General features: G+C 44.2%; 1 protein-coding gene across 1 annotated transcript in view; it reads right to left on the bottom strand.

The window, feature by feature from the left end:
- LOC115464853 (clusterin-like) overlaps positions 1-27079 on the bottom strand; it is a 92710-nt gene that overhangs the window by 18006 nt on the left and 47625 nt on the right. The window contains exon 4 of the mRNA XM_030195212.1: positions 2551-2723. Within this exon, the coding sequence (XP_030051072.1) occupies positions 2551-2723 (173 nt within the window). The remainder of the gene's footprint in view (positions 1-2550; positions 2724-27079) is intronic.

Raw genomic sequence — 27079 nt, 5'->3', positions numbered from 1 at the left:
GAGGCTGAAGACACTCCAGCACTAACATCAACTGAGCATAAAATTGATTTTAATATCTGGCTCAGAAAGAGTGTGCAAAGTACCTCTGCACAGGAAAGGATTCCTGCAAACACAGAGAGAACAAATTGAGTAAATTTCAACTTTTCTCACTTGCACTAAAAGAAGTTGAAAAATGTGATCGTTCATCAAAATTAACAGTGCAAAAAAGCCATTACTTTTTATTGTGAAATTGTTAGAGATGTTGCTCTGATAGTTACTGCTTTACCAGTGACCCAAGTTATTTATTTTAAAAACTTTCATACCGCAAAATCTACCATTTTAAGCGGTGTACAAAATAACATAAATAGCATACTTCCTACCCACCCCCCTCCTCCCACCCTGTCAGACTGTCATAGTAATGCTTGAATGTTTTCACTTATATACACTGTCAGCTAGCACATTTGCTTATTTCCGATCTGAGGAAGAAGGGCAACCTTCGAAAGCTAATCAAGAAATGTATTAAGTTATGTCCAATAAAAAAGGTATCATCTTATTTTCTTTTCCATGTTTTATTTTGTTTGATTTCTATTGATAACCTTAAGAGTGGACTAACACGGCTACCACACTCCTCTACAAAATAACATTCAAATTCTTTACATAAAAACACATTGATCATCACATAATAGGTATCTCATCTCCTGTTCAAAACCCTTTAGGTTTCAAGATAGCCAAACGGCTATTTTCATTCCCACTCAGCATCTTAACAGTCAAAAAAGGAACACTGAATAAGATAAGTTTTTAGCATTCTTTTAAATTAATTCAAAGATCTGATCATTCTCAATGATGGTGGTTATTTGGTCCATAAAGTAGGTCCCATTATATAAAAAATTGAATTTCTATATTTCTCTAAACACACCACTCCAAACGATGGTATATCAGATCTACCAGATCTCGCTGGCTGAAATAACAGATGGCATAGAGTCAGTTACTATTTTAAACACTAACAATAACAATTTATACTAGATGCGAAACTCTATCGGCAGCCAATGAAACTTCATCAATGCTGGAGAAATAGGATCAAAATGACTCAGACCATACATAATCTGAGCTGCAGCATTCTGTGCTACCCGTAGGGCTCTCAAGGTTCTTTTAGACACTCCAAAGTAATCAAATGATGGCATATTAATACTTTGCAAGACTAACCTAAAATCCTCCACTGAAAGAAAATCCCTTAGGCGCCTAATCAATTTCAATTTCATGAAGACTGTACCAACCAGTTTTTTTTCCTGATCTTTTACGTAAGGAAGTGTTAAGAATGACACCCAGTGTGTGCATCTTCTGCACTATCTTAATCTCAAGCCCATCAAGAACAAAGGATTCAGGTATATCTGTGGTAATTGAACCAGCCAGCACCAATACTTGCGTTTTAGACATAGTGTTAGTGTTGAGAGGTTGTTCTCTGCTCTGAAAATAATTAGATCAGATTTGAGGGCATCCATGAAGGAGGATCAGACCGAGGCAATTCTTTTTCTGAGATCAAATTCTTCAAAGATTCATTTAAATATTTCTCATGAGTGCTACTGGACTCCCCAATTTGTGGACTTGAGATGGATATATTACACTAATGTAAAATTTTGATAGCTATCATGAAGATGTAAATTACTTTAGGCTCCTTTTACAAAGCTGAACTAGCGATTAGCGGCACACCAAATGCGATAAAGCCCACTCAATTCCTATGGGATTTGTCGCATTTGGCGTGTGGTAATCACTACTGCGGCTTTACAAAAGGAGCCCTTTGTTACTTATAAGTGATTGAGTTTTTCCTTGAATACCAGCTTTTCTGTATGTTATTCATTTTTGCTTGTTTCTTATTTTGAATTACTTACAAATCAAAAATATTACGTATGTAACAGTGTATTGGATATTTTTGACAGCTTTATTTTGTTCAGGTTCTTTGTTCAAACTTCAAATAAATATATGTTGTGGTGTATTAGTCCTAATTTTGTACATAAAATTAATTATCTGTAATTAATAAAATTTCTCTTAGATTTGCTATACATAGTAGGAGTCAGAGTCAAAGATTTGGTGTACTGACTCCACAGTCCTGCTTCCAAAGCAAGCATCTCTTGCCCAGTGCTGCAGATTCATTGGCTACCTGATGTTAGGATGATGAGTTCCTAAATTAAGGAGTAGGTAAAGCCCCATTTCAAGCAGGGGTGGACTGCCCAGTCTTTCAATAAGGCAGTGCCTGAGGGCCCACAGCAGTATGGGGACCATTCTCTCTTAACCAGTAATAGCCAGTAATATATGTCAGATGGGTGGTTAGGGGCCCATGACCCTTAATGCCCAGGGACCCAGACCACTGTTAATCTGCCAATACCATCTAGTGTAGCTAAACATGTGTTTAACATGACGAACAGAACTACTACCAATAGATGTTATCAGATGTGAGAAAATCCCCCAGCGCAGTAGTTAATGTAATGTAATTTCAGCTTTCCTGTTCTGAACAACCAAGATTTACAGGAGATTATCACCCAGATTAGTATTGAAAAATCCAGTGCTGGAACTTACATGGTTCTTTTCCTGCAGCAGTTTGAAGTACGCTGTGCTTGTGGCTTTGAGTACTTGGAATCCTCCCATGACGTGTCTCCAGGACCTGAGTAGGTGTTAGGATTGGAATCAAAGACTTGCATGGTCAGAGAGGTGTCAGATGAACGCTTGCCTGTCTTAGCGCTGGCAAGTACCTAATAACAAGAGGAAAAAGAATACAGTAAAGATCTACTGAGTCGTTACCCCGACAAAAAAATTCAACAGTAAGCCAGCCCAATGCTAATACTGCACACTGCCATGCGACAAGACCTGGGGTTTCTATATCCTGGATTGGCTGGGGGCTAGGGATGACACAGAGACAGCACTGACGGCCCCTGGGAGAGAGAAAGGGAGTCAAAGTTATTGTACATCTTGTAACCACATATAGAGCTCTTGACTATAGGATTAGGAAAAGAGCCCCAGTGCATGGTCCCCCATGCAAAGACTGTCATTGCAGTTAGTAGTCAGAAGGGAATATGAAATGCGGGGGGGGGGGGGGGGGGGGGGGGGGGAGGAGAATCCATGGAAATTTGCAAATGAAGGCCGATAGTTACCAGATTTCAGCCCTAGTTTCATTTGAACTAGAAGCTGAAAGGAGCATACAATATAGAAAAAGAAACCCCCAAATCACTGCTCTAATCTTATGCTTTATAGAAACAACAGAAGAAAATTGTTGTACAAAAAGAAAACCGGGAGTAACAGAAAAGAAGAATACACAGAGGTGGGCAAACTACAGCTGGTAGGCTACATCCAGCCCACGGAGTACTTTAGTCCAGGCCCCACTGTACTTCTAAAAATGCTCTATTAGGGGCACACCAACAATCTGAGGCCATCCCCAGCTCCCTATCAACGTCATTAGAAGCGGAGTACAATTTGCATATGTCTGTTGGCTTTCTGTGTGTCTAATCAAGAAAGGAGAAGAGATGGTAAGGCAGTCTGACAGGTGCAGTTCTTAATTGCCGTATTAAAGTATATCAGTATTTGTTTTCTTCTTTTATTTGCATTTCTAAATTATCATAATGGAAATTGCCAAGAAAAATAAAACATGTACAAATATAAAACAAAAAAGCCACAGAAAAAGTAAGCACACTACAATAGGTCCAAGAAAACAATAGGGCAGTCTATCTGCAAAATCCAAGACAGCGACACAAAAAGCAGAACAGACCAAGAAATCTATATAAAGACAAGTTTATTCAACCAACAATGCCTGACACAGGCCGTGTTTTGCCCACACATGGGCTGCCTCAGGGGCAAATTATGTTGAGAACTGGATACCTCTTTACATATGTGGTGACTGATATGACTGTGACTCATATGACTGCAATCATATGACATGGGAATCTACACAATGGCTCCGTGAATCCTCCAGCATCATTTCTAAAACAGCAATGGATTCCCTTGTCATATGATTGCAGTCATATGAGTCACAGTCATATGAATCACAACACATATGTGAAGAGGTATCCAGTTCTCAACATAATTTGCCCCTGAGGTATCCCATGTTTGGGCGAAACACGGCCTGTATCGAGCACTGTTGGTTGAATATACTCATCTTCATATAGATTTCTTGTTTGTTCTGCTTTTTGTGTCGCCAGCATACTAGAATAGTCCACCATAAAGAAGGGAAGGAGGAATCAGAAATCCCAGAAGATACTAAGGAAAAGAGGTTTTTTTTTTCAATAAGCAGAAAAGCAACTCAAGATGCAATAATCCTGTGACATTATCTATATATCCTGGTTAAGATGTGACTTTTTTGGAATTGATAAAAAAATTGTAGTTGTGACAGTTCACAGAACACAAAGGGGTTAATATTCAAAGTGATTTAACCAGCCAAACACGGCTCCTGGATAGTTAAACTTGGGAGCATTCTGGGAGCAGAGTCAGCACTTAACTGGCCAAGGAAACTGCATAATTAGGACCACATAAAAGTCAGTCTTATTTTTATGCACTAACCCATAGCCGGTTAATTGCTGAATATTGCACTTAGCCATCTCTTGTTAACGGGCTCCATGAACCTGGAAATTAAATGTCAGAGCCCAGACATGGCCCGGTATTGAATTTCTTTTAATAACTCCAGCAGCGGTCAATGAAATGTTGAGCATCACAGCTGAATATCAATCCCAAACATAACAGGGAATAGAAATATACATTTAAGGGAAAATGCCCTTCCTGGTACACTGCAAGAAATTTCTATGATCCTGGGCTCCTCTTTTCATCTCATTTTCTCTCTCTGCCTCTACGAAAGCTGTGCCGCTCTTCTTTACGCTCTGGTTGCCTCTAAACTTCACTATTGTAATCTCATCTATGCGGGTCTTCCAGCTGTCTCCCTTAAGAAACTTCAAACAGTCCAAAATACTGCTGTCTATATCCTTTCTCATGCGAGATGATTTGACCGTGTCACTCCCCTTCTGAGGAAGCACCACTGGCTTCCCATCAAATCACAGATCCTTCATAAAATCGTCATTATTGCATTTAAGGCTCTTCATTCAGGTTCCCCTCCCTACCTCGCAGGTCTTATTACTCCCACTGTTCTACGCGGGTTCTCCATTCAGCCTTTGAGTCTAGACTCTCTGCCCTCCCTGTTCACTGTACCAAATTACAATCTACTCAGCAGTCAGCCTTTTTTTTTTAATCTTGCTCCTTTATTGAGGAACTCTCTCCCTCCAGACCTCACATTGGAACTGTCCTATCCTCCTTTCTGTCTCCTTAAGACCCATTTATTTTCTTTAGCTGTTGATGATTCTCTCTAGGGTCTACTTGCTGATGGGGTCATCTGGATGCCGTGGCACATCTGGTCTATCAGCCTTTTATTCTTTGTTGTCTGCTCAGCCTCCACGGTCTCTGTTTCTAACTCACTCAGTTTTTACTGTCCTATTTATTTATGGAGTTCCCTTCCTTTTCCTATTTAGTTCTAGCTCTCCCTGCTGGCATTGCTCAGTGATAGATTAGTATTTTGTAACTGAGAAAAGCAAGGTTTATTATTTGTGTGTAATAACACTGTATAAGTACGTATTTTTAACCAGTGGCGTAGCCAGACAGCTAATTTTGGATGGGCCTGAGCCCAAAGTGGGTGGGCACAATATTTTCTCTGCCCTGCCGAAAAAATATAAATACATTAGCTAATAAAAATCCTCAAGCTCTGTCAGCTGAAGACTTTCTCTGAAGGTGGCCAGAACTCCCTTTTACCAAACTTGGCAGGCAGCAGCAACATCCGTAAGCCACTGATGCCAGTACCCTATGCGTGCTTAGCTGTCGGTGACTCAAGCATGCTGTCACCAACTGCAGAGCTTGGTAGAAGGAAGTTCTGGTCGTCTTTGGAGGAAGTCCTCAGCTGGGGAGGCTTAGGATCCCTACCAGCTATACAGCTAGGGTCAGAATTGGTGTTAGACATGCTAGGGCTCCCTCCCTGATCCCCTCTCCTCTCTGCCTTCCCTCCGATTTCCCCACCTGCCATTACTGTCACACCAACAGACCCTTACCAAATACAGAACAGGGGATCACATATCAGAAATAAAAATATTTAGACAAAAATTGAACGCAGAATCCCAAAAAGTTAAACTTAGCATGTACTGCAACACTGGAGAAATAAAAATAGAAATGCATTTCCTTTCTCCTGAACACGATACAAACACATTTGCTATGTAGATTTCCCAAAGCCAACATATTCCATTTAAAACATTCAAAATACATTGCTTTTTTTCTACCTTGTGGTCTGGACATTGTATTTTTCCATCATGTTGTCTGCAGTTTCTTTTCTGCTTTCCTGTCATCTTCTAATTCTCTTTCAAGCAGCTGCTGTCCATTTGTCTTTTTTACCTTCACTACACCTGCTTCTGACATATTGACTGTTCTTATTTTTAGCGCTTTCCTCTCTTTTTTCTTCTTTCTGCCTTGCTGTCAACTCAAATTTCACCCTCTCACTGTTCTCCTTTTTAGTTTACAGCTACCTATCAGATTTTCATCTTCTTCTCTTTTTGAATGGGCGGTGCATTGGGTGGGTGGGGGGGGGGGGGGTAAAAACACAGGAGGAGTAGCCACCTTAATTAAGCAGAGTTTCAGTTTTCATCTGCAACAGGTATTTAAAGATTCTAATGGACACTGTTTAGCTTTGAGGGGTTTACAACAGGGTCAGTCAATTTATGTGCACCGAATTCCTTATTTTTTTTGGACACCCTTGGGGAAACTCCAAGGGTTTGTTCAGGGTACAGTTATTATAAGGGGGGATTTTAATGTAGCCCCAGTTGTAAGGCTGGATCATTCTTCGGGGGATGAATGCTATAGTAAACAGAATAGGAGGGCCCTGCTGGAGTTCTTTAAAGGACTGGAGGTTGTGGATTGTTGGCACTTATTACATGGGATGCAGCAAGCTTATGCTTCCCAAACGTATACACATATTGATGGGTTATGGGCCCACCACAATGTGGAGACTTATTGGAGCGGCGATCGAGCCTATTCAGATTTCGGATCACACTCCAGTGCAGGGGTTGGGTGGACATAGAAGCAAGGGATTTTGAAGACTTAATGAATGTTTGCTGGGTGATGATCGGGTTTCCCAAGCAGTACAATCGGCTATACTGGATTTTTTTACGCTTTAATGACAATGGGGAGGTTAGTGATGCTATGCTTTGGGATGTCTTGAAGGCTGTGGTGAGAGGGGTATTTATCCAGTGGGGGGCCCGGAAGAAGAAGGAGTGGGGTGAACTTTCCTTATGGCTGCACACCCATCTCATAGTTCTAGAACATCAACATAAACGTTCGTCTGATCCACAGGTTTTGTAAGACTTCAGATGGGGAAGTGGATTTTTACTGTACTAACTCCAATTCTTTGAGTTTGCCAACAAATCCAGTGCAATGCTGGCTCCAGGAGGGCACACACTAACATACAAAAGATAAGGGGCCATGGAGGGGTTTGGTGTCATACAGATTTGGATATCCAACGTATTCTACACAATCGAGAGCTCTATCGAACGCAGCGCAGTACTTGGCTTTCATCCCCCTACCTTGTCTTTCTGCTGCTGAGTGGGAATATCTTGGGGAACCTATTAGGTTGGTGAAAGTAGAAGAGGTTATCCGCCAACTGAATAATGGGAAGGCTCTGAGACTAGATGGGATTCGGGCAGTTTTTATAAGATGTTTGTAGGGGAAGTAAGACAGTTGCTTGTGCGAGCGGGTAATGGGGTTTTGGAGGGGAGTAGGTTATCACCCTCTATAGCTGAGGCAGGGATCACGGTTCTACCAAAGCCAGGAAAGGAACCCTCGACTTGTGGCACCTATCGGCCCATTTCACTTCTGAATGTTGACGCTAAAATTATAGCTAAGGTTCTCGCGAATAGGCTAGCTATGATTCTTCCGAAGCTTGTCCATGCTGATCAATGGGGGTTCATACCAAAGAGGCAGGTGGGGGATAATATCTGAATATCTCTTCATTTGATCTTGATGCAGAGAAGGCCTTTGATAGCTGGACTTTTCTGCAAGCAATGATGGACCGTATGGGACTAGGAATGAATTTTTGTGCTTGGAGAGAGGCGTTCTATATGAACCCTATGGCTTGTTTTCGTATAAATTGTTCTAAAACTCCTTTCTTTTCTTTTTGTCGGGGGATGTGACAAGGGTGCCCCCTCTCGCCTCTTTTATTTGCACTTTACATGAAACCCTTAGCAATTCAGGTCTGGTTGCATCCAGATATTAGGGGTATACGGGTGGGGGAGGTTGATCATCATATTGCTCTTTTTGCCAATGATGTGCTTTTATACGTCCAAGACCCATGGTGACCCTCCAAATAATTATACAGGTGTTTAGGAAATACGAGAAGATAGTGGGACTGAAGATTAATATGGATAAGAGTGTGCTATTGAGTATCTCGATGAGGATTGTTTATGCAAAGCTTTTCCTTTTCACTGGGCAGCGCATAATCTTCACTATCTGGGGGTTCAGGCACCACACGACCTCCGACGGTTATATGCCTTAAATTATGATAAGATTCTAATTCGCATTCATCAGGATTTAAGTCGGTGGATAGGATTATGGCTTTTTTGATGGGGTCCCATTACGGTGGTAAAGATTTATATTTTGCCAAGGTTGCTCTTTTTATTCCAGTCTCTTTCAATACCTATCCTTTGAAAGCTTCTTCACTGGATGCAATCTCTTTTAATACATTTTATTTGGGATAGAAAACATCCGCAGTTGTCTCAACAGGTATTATGGGGGGCCCTGGCTCACAGAGGTAGAGCAATCCCTAATTTGGACTGGTACTATATGGCAGCACAGTTGCATTTGGTGTTGGACTGGGAAGTGGGAAAGGATAAATCGGCTGTGCAACTGGAGCAGTCGTATTTTCTGGACCACTAGGTTGTGCTCCTTTTTGTGGACACCACAGAAGTTGGGTTGGTCTCTATAGGGGATACTGAACCTTTTGTACATCATCTGTTTGAGATTTGGGGGGAAGCCTGTAAATAATGGGGTTGGATGCATAGAGTTTCCTCTTTGGCTGCAATGAGGTAGGTGCCCGATTTTTGAGAAGGTTGCGAGGGTTGGGCTTTTGCTTGGTGGGAAAAGCTGGGTTTGGTTAATTTTTGTGATGTACTGGTGGGAAGGTGTATGATTCCCTTTGCGATATTATGAGATAAATATGCATTGCCGCTGGGGGATTTTTTTTTTACCTTATATGCAACTGTACCATTAGATTGGTGAGCGGGGCTGGCTGCGGAAGGACTCTCGTGGGACAGAATATGTGGAGAATTTATGGATACTTTTAAGAAAGGCTCCTCATCCCCTATATAAATATGTAACAGAGTGGGATTTTTCTAAGCATTAATTTATGCTGAACTGGGAAGCGGATCCACATTGTAGTTTTTCGACTCAGGAGTGGGATGCCATCAGGCTTATTTTCGAAAGAGAAGGGCGCCCATCTTTCGACACAAATCGGGAGATGGGCATCCTTCTCCCAGGATCGCCCAAATTGGCATCATTGAAAGCCGATTTTGGGCGTCCTCAACTGCCTTCCGTTGCGGGGACCATCAAAGTTCACGGGGGCATGTCGGAAGCGTAGCGAAGGTGGGACTAGGGCGTGCGTAACACAAGGGCATCCTTGACCGATAATGGAAAAAAGAAGGGCGTCCCTGACGAGCACTTGGGTGACTTTACTTGGTCCATTTTTTTCTTATGACCAAGCCTCAAAAGGTGCTTGAACTGACCAGATGACCACCGAAGGGAATCGGGAATGACCTCTACCTACTCCCCCAGTGGTCACTAACCCTTCCACCCTAAAAAAAAAGATTTTTTAAAAATATTTTTTCCAGCCTCTATGCCAGCCTCAAATATCGTACCCAGCTCCATGACAGCAGTATGCAGGTCTCAGGAGCAGTTTTAGGGGATACTGCAGTGCACTTCAGGCAGGCGGATCCAGGCCCATCCCCCCCTACCTGTTACACTTGTGGTGATAAAAGTGAGCCTTCCAAAACCTACCACAAACCCACTGTACCCACATCTAAGTGCCCCCCTTCACCCATTAGGGCTATGGTAGTGCTGTACAGTTGTGGGGAGTGGGTTTTGGGGGGGGGGGGGTTGAGGGGCACAGCACACAAGGTAAGGGAGCTATGCACCTGGGAGCTTTTTCTGAAATCCACTACAGTGCCTCCTAGGTTGCCCGGTTGGTGTCCTGGCATGTGAGGGGGACCAGTGCACTACAAATGCTGGCTCCTCCCACGACCAAATGGCTTGGATTTGGTCATTTCTGAGATGGGCGTCCTCGGTTTCCATTATTGCCGAAAATCGGGGATGACCATCTCGAAGGACGACCATCTCTAAGGTCGACCTAAATGCTGAGATTTGGGCGTCCCCGACCGTATTATTGACAGGAAAGATGGATGCCCATTTTGTTTCGATAATACGAGTTTCCCAGCCCCTTCGCGGGGACGTCCTGTGAGGACGTCCTCAGAAAACGTGGGCGCCCCGTTCGATTATGCCCCTCCATGTGTACAGAGGTGCAGAAGGCCTCAGTCTGTGTTCTGGTTCAAAGTGTTTACACGGTGGTATTACACTCCTGATCATTTAAAGAGGATGTTTCCTACTGTCTCAGATGTTTGTTGGTGCTGTATGAATGGGGTGGAGACTTTCCTTTGTATTTGGTGGGGGCATGCTCTGATATCCCCGTTTTGGATGAAGATCATGCAAGCTTTAGCGAAGGGTTTCAGGGCTTCTCTGCCTTGTACTCCTGCAGCATGCTTACTAGGATTGTACAATGATCATTCTATCTGGTGAGAGGGTATACTGTTACATTGGGGCTTAGCAGTGGCTAAATGTTTGATTGCCTCCTGCTGGAAGAGTATCATACCACCTTCCTTGGAAGATTGCATCCAACGTCTTCACTCCTTGTTATATATGAAAAGATTGACAGCCTGTAATAACTATCTACCTCATAAGGGAGACTAGGATAGAGTGACTCCATGTATGATTTGAGGTGGAGGGGGGGTCTGGGTATGGGGTTTTAGCGTTGTTAGGTTTAGATGGGAGGGATGAGGGAAGGGGGATGGGATTTCTTTAGTGGGGTGCCTTGAAGGAACAATGGGGTACTGTGCAGGTGATTGTTCTTGTTCTTTTTGTTTTGGGGAGGTGGGTTGTGGGGCTCATCGTGAGTGGTTGGATGCAGGGGGTTTGGGTATCATGTTATTAACAGACAGAGATGGACCTATGTATTGTTTCTTTATTGGTGATGGTTTATACGGTTGTCTGTATTTGCACATAAAATAAAATATTTATTGATACAGAGAATGCAAACCAAATCTCCTCCGAAAAGAGGCCCATGCCCACCTCACAGGCTTAATCAATGGGTTATATGCCAAAGATTTAGGCAGCTTACCAGGTCTGGCATGGGCTAGATAAGACATTGCCAGGGGCTCTCCCAGTGTGCATTCAAAAGTAACATCACAAAAATCAGAAGAATCAAAGAACCAATCCCTGAGATAGCACATATGACAGGCAATATTATATGTTTGAAGGTCTGGCAGACCCAAATCTCCATCTTTGCGCAACAAATGCAGTTGACGCAATGCAAGACACAGTGTCCTGGAACCAGAGAAATTTCCTAATGATTCCATTATAATATTGCAAATCATTTAGGTAATACCATCATTTAACTTTGCTGTGTTTTCTTATTTTTCACTTTTTCTTCTTTTTCTCCTCTTTTCATGTTGTTACAATTACCGTAGATAGTCAAATATAAGCTTATTTGAGTGTAAGCCGAGTTAAGTTTTCCACAGAAAAAGGGGAAAATTGTTAACTAGAGTATAAGCTGGGGTGAGGGTGGTAAAGTGTTGATAAACACTTTATGAGGACAACATGCCCTCCTCCACCCACTTTCTCTCATGCCTGCCTCCCCAGCCTATCTCCCACTTTCTATCACACACCCCTCTCCCCAGCCTTTACCCACTTTCTCTCCCTCTCCCCCCTTGTTTACCTCTAAAGCAGATTTTTTTTTTCTTCTTCAGCACACTGTCAAAATCATTGTCTTCCCCTGCACGGTGCATGAAGTTGGAGAAGTCTTGCAGTTTCAAGGGGGGGGCATGTCTGTATTTACAAACTGACTCAACTATATGCTGAGACCCCGATTTTGGGGCTTTTTTGGGGGCCCAACAATGTCAGCTTATAGTTGAGTATATACGGTATGCATCACAAATTTTGCTTCACAGGATGGATGTAGTAGCTATTAATTTATATGTATTTTGATTTTTCTTCAACATTGTTCATTTTGCTTAAATTTGTGAGGTTTTGTTTCCATTTTTAACTCTTCATGGACTAAATGGTTGTATGTTTTCCCTTTGTACTGTAACTGTCGCATCAGGTACAGATCCTACAGTACCTTTTTCTCATTTTGTTCTTTTGTCATCATAGCATTCGTTCCTGTTACAATGTTTAATTATGCATATATTGTTTCATTCTTTTGAATACATCACACTCTTTTCCACTACATTATTGTACACCGTATTCACATAGTGCATTTCTATCACTTTTTCCCACTTTATTTATGTAACTATAGAACGTGTTTATCATTTTTTTAGTAGCACGACACCTTTCTCGTTTCTTGCACAAGTGTTTTTGTTATACTTGGTTCTTTCTTCGTGTTTTATTGATGACCATATAGTACATTTATTATTAGAAATTTTTGGTTATCTTTTAGCGACATTTCAGTTATTGTCAATATTGCATTTTTCCATACATTACATATACATTAAAAAAATTTACAATCCATATTCTTATTAGCACTGTATTTACACTTTGTTGGTATAAGTTTTCACACACTGCTCTTATTGCTGCATTGTATTAAAAAGCCTTTTTATATATTAATTTAGTCTACACTTGCATTTTTGCACATTTGCATATTGTATACATGAGGCCATGGCCATTGGTAATCATATTCATCATTACTGGTAGGTTTCACACTAATATATATGCATATACATTTTTATTGTTTTCTATTGCACATTTGTTTTTGATTTGCTTTCTTTTCATAACATGTTTTAATTATTGGCATGTTCAGTCTTACTTTTGTTATATATCCCCTCCTTCCATATATTCCTTCCCCCCTTTTTTTATTAGGTGTGTTTATTGGTTGGTGCGTCTCATTTGTTTATTTCATTCATTGATTACTTGTTTTATATATATACAGTGGTGGAAATAAGTATTTGATCCCTTGCTGATTTTGTAAGTTTGCCCACTGACAAAGACATGAGCAGCCCATAATTGAAGGGTAGGTTATTGGTAACAGTGAGAGATAGCACATCACAAATTAAATCCGGAAAATCACATTGTGGAAAGTATATGAATTTATTTGCATTCTGCAGAGGGAAATAAGTATTTAATCCCTCTGGCAAAGAAGACCTAATACTTGGTGGCAAAACCCTTGTTGGCAAGCACAGCGGTCAGACGTCTTCTGTAGTTGATGATGAGGTTTGCACACATGTCAGGAGGAATTTTGGTCCACTCCTCTTTGCAGATCATCTCTAAATCATTAAGAGTTCTGGGCTGTCGCTTGGCAACTCGCAGCTTCAGCTCCCTCCATAAGTTTTCAATGGGATTAAGGTCTGGTGACTGGCTAGGCCACTCCATGACCCTAATGTGCTTCTTCCTGAGCCACTCCTTGTTGCCTTGGCTGTATGTTTTGGGTCATTGTCGTGCTGGAAGACCCAGCCACGACCCATTTTTAAGGCCCTGGCGGAGGGAAGGAGGTTGTCACTCAGAATTGTACGGTACATGGCCCCATCCATTCTCCCATTGATGCGGTGAAGTAGTCCTGTGCCCTTAGCAGAGAAACACCCCCAAAACATAACATTTCCACCTCCATGCTTGACAGTGGGGACGGTGTTCTTTGGGTCATAGGCAGCATTTCTCTTCCTCCAAACACGGCGAGTTGAGTTCATGCCAAAGAGCTCAATTTTTGTCTCATCTGACCACAGCACCTTCTCCCAATCACTCTCGGCATCATCCAGGTGTTCACTGGCAAACTTCAGACGGGCCGTCACATGTGCCTTCCGGAGCAGGGGGACCTTGCGGGCACTGCAGGATTGCAATCCGTTATGTCGTAATGTGTTACCAATGGTTTTCGTGGTGATAGTGGTCCCAGCTGCCTTGAGATCATTGACAAGTTCCCCCCTTGTAGTTGTAGGCTGATTTCTAACCTTCCTCATGATCAAGGATACCCACGAGGTGAGATTTTGCGTGGAGCCCCAGATCTTTGTCGATTGACAGTCATTTTGTACTTCTTCCATTTTCTTACTATGGCACCAACAGTTGTCTCCTTCTCGCCCAGCGTCTTACTGATGGTTTTGTAGCCCATTCCAGCCTTGTGCAGGTGTATGATCTTGTCCATGACATCCTTAGACAGCTCCTTGCTCTTGGCCATTTTGTAGAGGTTAGAGTCTGACTGATTCACTGAGTCTGTGGACAGGTGTCTTTCATACAGGTGACCATTGCCGACAGCTGTCTGTCATGCAGGTAACGAGTTGATTTGGAGCATCTACCTGGTCTGTAGGGGCCAGATCTCTTACTGGTTGGTGGGGGATCAAATACTTATTTCCCTCTGCAGAATGCAAATAAATTCATATACTTTCCACAATGTGATTTTCCGGATTTAATTTGTGATGTGCTATCTCTCACTGTTACCAATAACCTACCCTTCAATTATGGGCTGCTCATGTCTTTGTCAGTGGGCAAACTTACAAAATCAGCAAGGGATCAAATACTTATTTCCACCACTGTATATATATATATATATATATATATATATATATATATATATATATTATATATACTTTGTTTTTTGTATACATATTTATGTATATTCACATGCAGTTTGTACATCATTTTGAATTTTTACTTGTATTTATTTTTTTATTTTTGTTGCTTATGATTATAGATTTGTTGACTCCTGAAGCAGTCATTCTTGCACCAAAATGCAGATCTACGTCGAGTCTGAACAATAAATTTGTGTTTTTATCTTTGAAGAAATAGAAGAATCTGATTATTGAATTTGTTTTTAAACCTTGTGCTGGATATACATTTGTTCCCCCACCCCCAACACACACACTTCCATTTTTTGGACTTGTTACCTTGTAGGGTGGTTTTCTTCTTTTTTTGTTGCCTTCACAGATACAAGCAGCAGAAAGTGCAAACCAGGAGAAAAAGTCTTTATTATGAATTCAAAGATACCACATAGATCTGTGGTATGCAAACACAGGCAGGATTCAAATGGCACTCCATTTCACACAAAAAGGAACTTTACTCTCTCATGTTCCCTGAAGTCCAGCTTTATTAACTCACTTCATTAACACTCACAGTGACCGCCCCTAGTAGGTCCAACTTCAGTACTTCACTTGTACTCCATAATCTTCCCACCTTGACCCGTCTTCAAATACTGCAGTCACAGGCTGGGTAATCCTCCTATTTTGATCTGGCTTTAAATACTGCAACCACAGGCTAGAAACTCTCCCAGAGGCCCCCCTTTCTCCTGCACTAGACATATCCTCAAACACTGCTGCCTTGGCTTGGAATCTCTCTTGGAGAACTCACTCTCCCTGTTCTGGGCCTCTGTTCTGTTCCCAAACTTGGGATTTTAACCTGCTCTCTGCCTGAGCCCCACTGTCCTGACTCAGCAGTTTAGCTAACATTCCTTCAATGCGACTCGGTGAGGGAGTTCTCTTAAGGGGAACTGTATTTACTCTACTCACACCCTCACATCTATATATATAAAACTCACCCTCAACGTTCTGAAGACAGTGACGTCAGTGAAGCCAAGCCCTGACTTCCTTCAAAAAGGTTTGAAGGTTCATGGTGGTGAAGCCACCAAAATCGCTCCGGGCCCCGCCCTCGAGGGCGGAGCAATGGCAGAACAACGAAGGGGTTGGCAGGGAGGGAGGCAGGGAGGCGGGGGAGTGGGAAATCGCTACGGGCCCCGCCCTCGAGGGCGGAGCAATGGCAGAACAACCAAGGGGTTGGCAGGGAGGGAGGCAGGGAGGTGGGAAATCGCTACGGGCCCCGCCCTCGCGTCAAACGTCATGACGTTGAGGGCGCAGCAATGCCACAACAACGAAGGGGTTGGCGGGGGGGGGGGGGGTGTTGCCGATGAAAACCTTGCTAGCGCCCGTTTCATTTGCTCAGAAACGGGCCTCTTTTACTAGTCACCCCATAATTGTGAATACTCTTTGAGCTTCTGAGATCTGAAAGGTAGGACCTTGTTCGAAATGTGAATTCTATTTACTGCAAATCTCAGGTGCCTTCTTTGAGTGAAATGAATGGGAATGTGGGCATAAACAGCCTTTAGGTCAAGTGAGCATAACCAATCTCTTGCATCTAGTAGCAGAATCTATCAGGGGAAGATAGTCTGATGCATGTTCATCTTGAACTTTTCTTTCTGAAGAAATTGGCTCAGAATCTTTAGTCCAAGATGGCTTGTAAACCTCCCAATTTTTTCAGAATACCTAAAGTAGTAGCTTTTATAAGTATCCTTCTCAGAAACTTAACTGGAAGAAATCTACTTCATCTTAGAAGAGGTCTTCCTGGAATTCCCCACTTCTTTAGGGGCAGAAAATGACAACCCCTTGGAAAATTATGGAAAAGAAGCCTGTAGCTCTTAATTAGTACTCACAGCATCCACTCATCTGTGATTACTGTCGTCCAGGCATCCTTGAAAGAAGAGCTCTATCCCTGACTTGAGACAAAGGACCAGTTGTGCTGTATGATCTCAAAATCCAGGGGTGGTTTTGGGTTGTTCTGGTACCTGTAGTTTCTGATTGTTCTGTTCCATTGACTGGGCTGCCGTGTCTCTTACAGTTGCAGCTGCTGAGGTCTCTGCCTCTGATAGATCCTGGTGGCACAGGAAGATCTTTGATAAGTGGAGGATTGCTTTCTTGTGGATGATGTGAGTTTCCCTGTAGTAACTGAGGAAGTTTGCAGTGTCCGGTAGTGATCCTTGATGTGCTGTACTATTTTTGACTTTGCTCCCAAACAGGCTGTCTCAAATGTAGGGAACATTTGCCAATGCCAACGCAGAAAAAACACAATGTCTTACACTCACCTCACAACATAACACAAGTAAATTCACCACCATAAACACATCAAAAGTTTCCATTCCTGTTTCAAATACTCTGAAAATTCTTGGAGTCACCATTGATCAAAATCTCACACTCGAAAACCACGTGAAGAATACAACTAAGAAGATGTTCCACTCCATGTGGAAACTCAAAAGAGTAAAACCTTTCTTCCCCAGAGACATTTTTCATAACTTGGTACAGTCAATGGTACTAAGCCACTTGGATTACTGTAATGCCCTCTACGCTGGATGTAAAGAACAGACCATCAAGAAACTTCAAACAGCCCAGAACACCGCAGCCAGACTCATATTTGGAAAAACAAAATAGGAAAGTGCAAAACCCCTAAGAGAGAAATTACACTGGCTCCCACTCAAAGAACGTATCGCGTTCAAGATCTGTACGATTGTTCATAAAATCATTTACGGAGATGTCCCGACCTACATGCTAGATCTCATGGACCTCCCACCCAGAAACGCTAAAAGATCTGCCCACACATTTCTTAATCTACACTTCCCCAGCTGTAAAGGATTAAAATACAAACTAACACATGCGACCAGATTTGCCTACATGAGCACGCAGCGGTGGAATGCACTACCAACTAACTTGAAAACAACGAAATAACTAACTTTCGCAAATCTCTGAAAACCCATCTCTTCAACACGGCCTACCATCAGAACCTATAGCTTAACTATAATATAACACCACCTCATCCTTATTCTGAATATCTTCATTCTAAAATTGTCTGCTTAGTTCTTTTTTGTCATCCTTGATCTCTTTGTAACACCAACTGTATATTATACCCTGTAATGACGATGCCATAACAGGACTCTGTAAGCCACATTGAGCCTGCAAATAGGTGGGAAAATGTGGGATACAAGTGCAATAAATAAATAAATAAATAAATAAATAAATGTATGGCCTCTGACAGCCTATGTACACATAGGCAGGACAGTTTTCTGGAGCCAGTTATAATTGCTGAGGTCCTGGAAGACATATCAAAAGCCTTATAGGAGGAGTGAACCAGCTGCTTCCTAGTTTTGACTGTGCCATCCAGGTCCCCAAAAAACATTTCCTTTTCTTAGTATAGTAGTGACCTGGTACAGGGTTGCAGCTTTGACAGACACTCGCTCATGCCATATAAAGATGGGTAACAATCTCTGTGCTGATCATCACACCCTGTTAGATTTCTTGCTTGCAGTATCCTTACCAGTTTCCATGCCGGCGTTTGTTTTTGGAATGCTTGGCTTGCCATACAGCTGATTCCTCCACCATCAACTGGTGTAGGTGCTGGACTTGGCCAAATCCAGGACAGGTTTGGACCCTGTACATTGTAACAAGCTTCGGTCACCAGTCTACAGCAGAGCAGGCTATGAGACAAAATGTATTGTCATCTGTGAACAGGGTCCACTAAAGTATTGCATGACATGTCTAGCAGGTGGACGAGGGAGGGGCAGAATAGAGACTGCCTTCTGGATAAACTTGTAATTAAGGTCTCAGAAAGGAAGTTATTCCTAGGCATGGATGGAGATGGAAATGGCGGGTAGTACACTGAGACTTCATCCTCTGGCCACAAAGGTGAGAATCCCATGACCAGGCATCCTTAACATTGTTGAAAGTTTCTCACTCGGCGAGTCGGAAGGACAGTTTAATATCTGTTGTGAGAAAGGGGGTGGCAAACCGGAGGGGTGGTGGAGGAAAGGGCTATCTGTGCCCGCCAGGGATCAAAAGAAGAAAGAGTGGGACTATAAGAACTACAAGTCCCAGAAGCCCGAGCTGAGCAGGAAGCAGGAGTGGGAGGAGAAGTCCTCTCAGAGGGGGAAGGGGGAGGAGGTTGATTGGGAGATGAAGTCAGAGGGAGGGGATGAGGAACACCTGTGGGAGAAGGGAGTGGTGGAACAGATGGATTGGCAAGGGGGGGAAGGGGGAGGGGAAACAGAAGAAATGGATATCTCAGCATTTGCTCAGGGCCATGAGGAGAGGAGAAAGAGGGCTGTGTGTACTGGATAACAAAAGGTATGAATTCTTTAACCCAGTGGGTGGTTGTCAGGAGTTAGTGCTGACAAATGAGGGAGGTGGGTCTCTAGGTGTAGCCAGTATGCAGTGCTAAACCTAGAGGAATTCATACCGTAGGGGAAACTTTGGAACTTTATAGTGGTGCTTGAGAAAAGCTGAACTGTGTGATAAGCATTTGATTCTGAATAGAGACTCTAAAGAAAGGGGCCTGTGCCAGGAACAGGTCCCGGGCCAGAGGCCTGGTCGGGGACTTAATAGCCGGACTGGAAAGAACCTAGGCGGCTAGTCTATGAGGAGGGGGACTCCACCAGGAAACAGATACGTGCCAGTAGCCGGTAGGGGTTGAACTAGGGGGTGGGCTACTGGCTGGAGAGAACACAACTGTGTAAGCCTGAGGGAGGTTTGCATAACTTGCAAGGATTGCAGACAGCACGGAGAGGTGCGGCTGGATGGTAGACAGCATGGAGAGGTGCAACTAGAGAGCAGACAGCCCGGAGAGGAGCCGGAGTCTGACAGTGGTGCAGCTGGAGTACAGACAGCACGGAGAGGTGCGGCTGATTGTAGACAGCACGGAGAGGTGCAACTAGAGCGCAGACAGCCCGGAGAGGAGCAGGAGTCTGACACTGTGGATAGGATTCTTGGCTCAGAAGGATGGAGATCATCCGCAGTCACTTCTGTAAAGAGACAGTCTCCCTTGGATAACAGGATGCGATCATAAGCCCTGAAAGATTCCTCTGAGCATAAAGGAGATGTGTTCTGAAAAATGTTCCTGATGAACTGGAGGATGTGGTTGCAGCAGACCTGGGTTTCTGACTACACCAAGGCTGAGGACAGTTCTCACCAAGGGGAGTATCTTGTCACAAAATCTTGTGGTGCACTGATCCTCCATGCTCTGGAGAATTTTGAGGACTTCTGGCGTGCCACTGGTGCCAACTCATGGCTCTTTGATGTGATCCTCATCATTGATGGCACTGGTCCTGTTCCACTCACATCTGCACCATAGTGTCACCATTACAGGTCGTCCTAGTGCTTGCGCAGTCTCGACGTATGCTTGGATGGAGAGTGCAGGTCTTGAGGGAGTCTCACTTAGGTACGGCTGATACAGTGAGAGAACTGCTGCCTTCCTGCTATGCACACTCTACCTGAACTTAGCATAACCTAGCCCTATGGGAGGCTTTTCTAAATAACCACACTTCCCAGGAATTCACAAAAAAGCTTCTCTATTACTGTGGTTCTAACAAAAAGCACATTTTAACAAACAAGCCTCCTTTAACCCCTGGAATCCAATCACAGCAACAGAAACATTTACAGAGCAGAAAGTTAATCAAACAATAGCCACTTCTGCTTTCTTTCCAGATAGTAGGACATAAAGCCTATATTATCCCTTTTTGGGGATTTCTAATTCAGTTTTTTTAGGCTTACTGTCCCTCCCTGGATTACCAGTTACAGACATCCATTGCAGGTTGCAACCTGCCAATGCTGCTTCCCTCTGTTTCCATAGCACTACAGAAGGACATTTCTTCCTCCCCACTTCCCTTTCTATAACTGGTGCTGCCTCTATTTCCCAGCACTTATTTATTCTCTCACAATGTGAGAAAACCCCTGCTGCACTTAAACCCATACCCTTGTCTAGCTTTACTGGGATTCATAACTCCACAAAGACTTTGCTTCCTTTAGTCTTTCTGTTCCTGGGGGAATTCCCCAGTGACAGAGACTCACTTCCATTTTCCTAGACAGGTTTCCTTTTTACCTTCCAGCTGTAGGCAAACCATCCCAGACTAAGCCTTCCTTTCTCTCTAGGCTCTCTTTCTGGGCTGCAGTAACCATTTACATTTTAAAAGACTTTTCCTTCTAAGCCAGTGTTTCCTAAACTGTGCACCGCAGCAAATTGGGGCCGGCACAACCCAGTAAGCATGGCAGGGGGCACCACAAGCCATGCTTGCTGCCGTCACAGTTCCAGCCCTAGCTGCCCGCCCTCAGCTCCCCCACAGCCCTCTTTTCGTTCCTGCCATGTGTTTAAATCTTTTATTTTATCTCAAAATCAAAGCAGCGGCGAAAGAAGCAGGCTCCAGGCTTTCCCTTCCCTCTCAGTGTCCCGCCCTCACGGAAACAGGAAATTATATCAGAGGGAGGCGGGACACTAAGAGGGAAGGGAAGGCTCAAGGCGAGCCTGCTGCTTTCACTGCTGCCGCCGCCGCCGCTTTGATTTTGAGGTAAAATAAAAAATTTTAAAAACGCAGGGTGGCAGAAATAAAAGGGGGATTTGCGGGAGAAGAGGGCGGGCAGTTGGGGCTTGGGTTTGAACTGGAACTCGGAGGCTGAAAAGGGGCAGGTGGGGGCTGGGGCGAGTCACTGGACATGGATGGGATGGAAGGGGAGGAAGAGGCCAAAGGAGAATCATTGGATATGGATGGGAGAGGAGGCCAGGGGAGAGAGGAGAAATCACTGGACATGGATGGGAGGGGAGGATAGGGGTAAAGGAGAATCGCTGGACATGGAGGGGAAAGGAGGGAAGGGGAGAGGAGAAATCGCTAGACATGGTGGGGAGGGCAGGGGAGAGAGGAGAATTACTGGACGTAGATGGATGGAGGGGGGAAGGAGAGAATTGATGGATATGGATGGAGGAGAGGGCAGGGGAGAAAGGAGAATTGCTAGATATGGATGGATGGTGGGGAGGGCAGGGGAGAGAGGAGAGTTGCTGCTGGACATGGATGGATGGAGAAGAGGGCAGGGGAGAGAGGAGGAGTTGCTGGACATGGATGGATGGAGGGAAGGGCAGAGGAGAGAGGAGAGTTGGGATGGATAGAGGGCAAGGGAGAGAGAAGAGTTGCTGGATATGGTTGGATGGAGGGGCAGAGGAGAGAGGAGAGTTGGGATGGATGAAGGGCAGGGGAGAGAGGAGTTGCTGGACATGGATGGATGGATGGAGGGAAGGGCAGGGGAGAGAGGAGAGTTGTTGGACATGGATGGATGGAGGGGAGGGCAGAAATGCTGGACATGGATGGAGGGGAGGGAAGACAGGAAAGATGCATAAACCTATGACATGCTGCATCCAAGTTGTCATTCTTTTTTGTTGGTATTTTTTTTATTTAATCTCACTTATATTTTTAAACATGTTGGTCTGTGCAGCATACACATGTACAAAGAGGAAGTATAATAATGGAATGACTTTTCATAAGTAGAATAGTAATTTGTTATAAATTGTAATCAGTGTGTTATTTGGAGGGGCTGGCTATAGGGACAACCTAGCAGTGATAGATTTGTGCAGATAAAAAGATGGAGACCTGTGTGACTGGGGGGGGGGGGGGGGGGGGGGGGTGGGGGGGGGGGGGGGGGGGGGGGGGGGGGGGGGGCGGGGGGCGGGGGGGTGGAGACCTATGTGGCCAGAGGGGTGGAGGTTGGGGGGTGCCGTGAAAAATTGGTCGGACACGAAGGGTGCCGTGAACTGAAAAAGTTTGGGAACCACTGTTCTAAGCACTTTCCCTTGGCCTACTAGCCTTGCCTTTACACCTCTCTGGCTTTACTTCAACAACCTGTTCATCATGAGGTTTTCAGCCTATGTGTGCTCTTCTATCTTCTTCCGTAACTTCTTCATATACTTGTCTGTTTGCCTTGCTGAAATGTTTCCAGCCACACCACTTTCCTGGATCTACCAGAATGATTACAGTAGTAGCTTTTCCATCTGGGAAGAAACAGGGTTCTGCACTACATTTCCCATAAGAACATAAGCTTTGCAATACTGGGACAGACCAAAGGTCTATCAAGCCCAGTATCCTGTTTCCAACAGTGGCCAATCCAGGTCACAAGTACCTGGCAAGATCCCAAAACAGTACAATACATTTTATGCTGCTTATCCTAGGATATTACTAATATTACTACTTATCATTTCTAAAGCGCTACTAGACGTACGCAGCGCTGTACACTTGAACATGAAGAGACAGTCCCTGCTCGACAGAGCTTACAATCTAATTAGGACAAACAAGAAAATAAGGAATATTAAAGTGAGGATGATAAAATAAGGGTTCTGAACAAGTGAATAAGGGTTAGGAGTTAAAAGCAGCATAAAAAAGGTGGGCTTTTAGCATAGATTTGAAGACGGCCAGAGATGGAGCTTGACGTACTGGCTCAGGAAGTGTATTCCAGGCATATGGTGCAGCAAGATAAAAGGAACTGAGTCTGGAGTTAGCAGTGGAGGAGAAGGGTGCAGATAAAAGAGATTTACCCAGTGAACGGAGTGGATTTTCCCAAGTTCATCTTAATAATGGCTTATGGACTTTTCTTTTAGGAAATTATCTAAACTATTTTTAAAACCCTGCTAAGCTAACTGCTTTTACCACATTTTCTGGCAATGAATTCCAAAACTTCCTTTCCAGACTGTTTGCTGGGTTTATCCCTCACATTCTGCTTCCAGCTACCCCTTCCCCCATACTTTCTTTTCTGGAACTGAATTGTACAATTTCAGGTAAGGATATATCTCAGCCTTTGTTTCTTTATCTCTTTATCATTTGGGGTTCTCCTGGGGACACAAAGGGGTTATTTCTTATCCTCCTTTTATCCCAATTTCCTGACCCATCTTGTGGATCACAATAGGGGGTGCCAGCCATATCAATATGCACATCAAGAGGCATGAGGCTGAAGATGAATAGGACTTTGGCATTGTGTGATTCCACTTAGAATTTTAATGGCCCTCTGTGCTGGTCTCCTGTGATCAGGACCCACTTTCAGAGTGATGTCTTCTGCCCATGAGCATGGGACGCTTCCTGTACCCAGTGACAGCTTGTCATGGTGCTTCCCTCTAGAAGGAGATCCTAGGTGTCATGATTCGAGAAGAATGAACCCTTGGGCCATAGCGAAGTTGGCTTCACCCGTGTGGTGCAAGCGCAGCACAGTTCCCCACTGATGGCTGCTGACACAATTGCTTGACAAAGTCCAGGACAGGTAGGCAGGTATACTGGAACAAGGCTGGGCAGGAACAGGCTGGCAGAAATGCCGGAGCAAGGCAAGGCAGGAACACTGGAACAAGGCAATGCACACTGAAGTCTGCAAGACTCCAGGAAGCCTGTTGCCAAGGCACTGGTTGAGTATAGGGCACTTTCTTAAATACCTAGGCAGGATGTGATGTCATCAATCAGCACCATCTTGCAGGGCTATAGAAAGGAAGTGCAGAGTTCCAGTAAATAGAACAGATTCTTCAGGCATGGAAGACTGCTGGAGACCATGGAAGACTTCTGAAAACAGTTAAGAGTTGTGACAGCAACCCTTCACCTAAGCTCCCTCCCTGGACTCTTGTGCTAGGGATTGAGGGGATAAAGGCGATGAAAATTAATAAATGTAGGGGCATGAACACTGACAGCAGGTCCCCATTTATTATCCTCAGGTCCATTGCTCTTCCAAGCAGAAAATAGTGTAGTCTTTCCCTAATCCTCTTAGCGTCCAAAATACCTTGTACATCAAATTCCGAATCAGCTGCCACCGTTGGTGCGGATGGTGGAGGTTCCCAAGATGAGTCTTCCAACGACTGGCTTAAGTAAAGACATGTGGAAGGCATTTTAAATGCGCGTAGAGGGGGGAAGCCATAGCCAATAAGTGACTGGGTCCAGCTGATGCAGTACCGAAAGGGCCCAATGAACCTGGGTGAAAACTTCTGGGATGGCACCTTAAGCTTGAGGTATTTGGAGCTCACACCTTCTCCCCGGGGTGAAATATTGGAGCTGGTTGTCGTTTGCGACCGACCTGTTTCTTGTGGAAGATGAGGCTTTAGTAAGCGGATGCTGGGTCTGGTCCCAAGTTCCCTGGATGTTCCCGTCTGCCTGTTGAACTGCTGGAGTGGTAGAAGACAGACAGACTGGTACAGGAATCTGGGGATGTTGTCCATGCACCACACTGAAGGAGAAAGATCTTGTAGATTCATTAATGTGATTGTTATAAGAGAATTCAGCCTAGGGAAGTAGAGGCGCCCAGTCATCCTGGCGTTCACTGACGTAGGCCCGAAGGAAACTTTTGAGGATCTGATTTACCCTTTCTGTCTGGCTGTGGGACTCGGATATGTCAAGGAGAAATCAAATTGGATGCCAAAATTTTCACATAACTGCCGCCAAAAGTGAAAGGTGAACTGGACCCCACGGTTGTTGACGATGTGTTCAGATAGTCCATGGAAGTGGAAGACTTCTTTAACATAGAAATGGGTTAAGGTGGCAGCGGAGGGTAAGGAGCTCATAAGGACGAAATGCACCTTTTTAGAGAAGTGGTCCACCACTACCCAGATGGTAGTGAACTCCTGAAAAGTGGGAAGGTTCGTAATGAAATCCACAGCAATGTCTGACCGCAGCTGTTCAGGAACTGGAAGAGACTGGAGCAGACCCCAAGGGTGAGCGTGCAAGAGCTTATTTCTGGCACAGTTGACACAGGACTTGTCATAGTTTTGCACATTGTGAGATGTTTGAGGCCACCAATATTGATGTGGTATCAGTGGAAGGGTTTCCTTTATTTCCAGGTGCCCAGCAAGTTTGCCCACCACAAGACCTTCCTCCGTGATCATTTTGGAACAAGAGTTTTCCCTGGTGGTACTATGATCTGGGAGACAGCAAGAATCCTTGCAGGGTCAATGATGGTTTGGAGATTATTATTATTATTATTTGTAAAGCGCTACCAGATGCATGCAGCGCTGAACACCTGACACAGAGAGAGACAGTCCCTAGACAATCAAAGAACCTGGAGAGGGCATCAGCTTGGGCATTTTTCTCTGCTGGGCAGCAGGTCAGCGAAAATCAAAGCGGGAGAAAAAGAGAGAGACCACTTGGCCTAATGAGGGTTCAGCCTTTTGGCCTCCTGTAAATATAGCAAGTTCCTAAACCCCCACAAGTAAGCTTACTGCAAACAGTGTCAAATCAGGAAGGACCGTACATAAGATCAGGAAGTAAAGTGTACAAAGCAAAAATGACCCAAACAACTCTACAGAGTCACTTAGCTTGAACTTGCTGCTCCTTTAATGATCAAAAGTCCCTCGATGTAACTCAAAACAAGCCTCCACCTCCGACACTAAGCAGTGCACTGCCAGTTCACATAAGGCAAAGACATCCGGACAAACGGGCAGATTGCTAGCCTCCCCTCCCCTTACTTACTACTGCCCTAGTGGTCTAGTCACCTCTTCCGCCTTCGGGCCAGAAAAGAGCATGCATTCTTCCTGTTGGTGATCTCGGCGCCGATTCAAAATGGCCGCTGAGAGTTGAAGTGACCTCGCGAGACTTCAACTCTCGGCAGCCATTTTGAATCGGCGCCGAGTTCACCAACAGGAAGGATGCATGCAGGGCAGCGCTCCAGGTAAGAAAGAGGGGGCTCTTTCCTGCCCTGGTCACTAGACCACCAGAGCAGTAGTAAGGTAAGGGGAGGGGGGGTGACAGGGTGTGTGACAGGGGGAAGGGAAAATGTGACAGGGGGTGGAGCAAGGGCGTGAAAGGGGGCAGGGGTGACAGGGGCGGGGCAGGTGTGGTGGGGCGGGGCATGTGTCCTCCTTTTTGGGGGACAAAATATGGTAACCCTAGCCTGGGGTATCTAGCAGAAGCCTGTTCCATAGGAAATAAGCAAGAAGAGAAACTTTGTGTTGTACTGCTTTCCGTGTTGTGGCCCCAACCCTCTGGAACAAATACCATCCAATATTAGATACAAGACTTCTTATTCACAGTTCAAAGTCACTCTGAAGACACGATTCTTCAGGTTTGCTTTTGACCCACCACTATTTTCTTTGAGAAAAGTCTCTTCCTCAAATATTAATTAATCCCCTGTTTCACCATGATGACTAGCAGGTAGTTATGAGTTGTACAGATCAGAAGTATATTACCCCTACACTATTCTATGCTTTAATTTTGAACAGTTTTATTGTACATTTTCCCTGTAAACCACTTAGATATGAAAACCAG

This window comes from Microcaecilia unicolor, chromosome 3, assembly GCF_901765095.1.
Source record: "Microcaecilia unicolor chromosome 3, aMicUni1.1, whole genome shotgun sequence".
Lineage (NCBI taxonomy): Eukaryota > Metazoa > Chordata > Amphibia > Gymnophiona > Siphonopidae > Microcaecilia > Microcaecilia unicolor.
The sequence above is the reverse complement of the archived record's forward strand: the minus strand, read 5'-3'. Positions and strand labels throughout refer to the sequence as shown.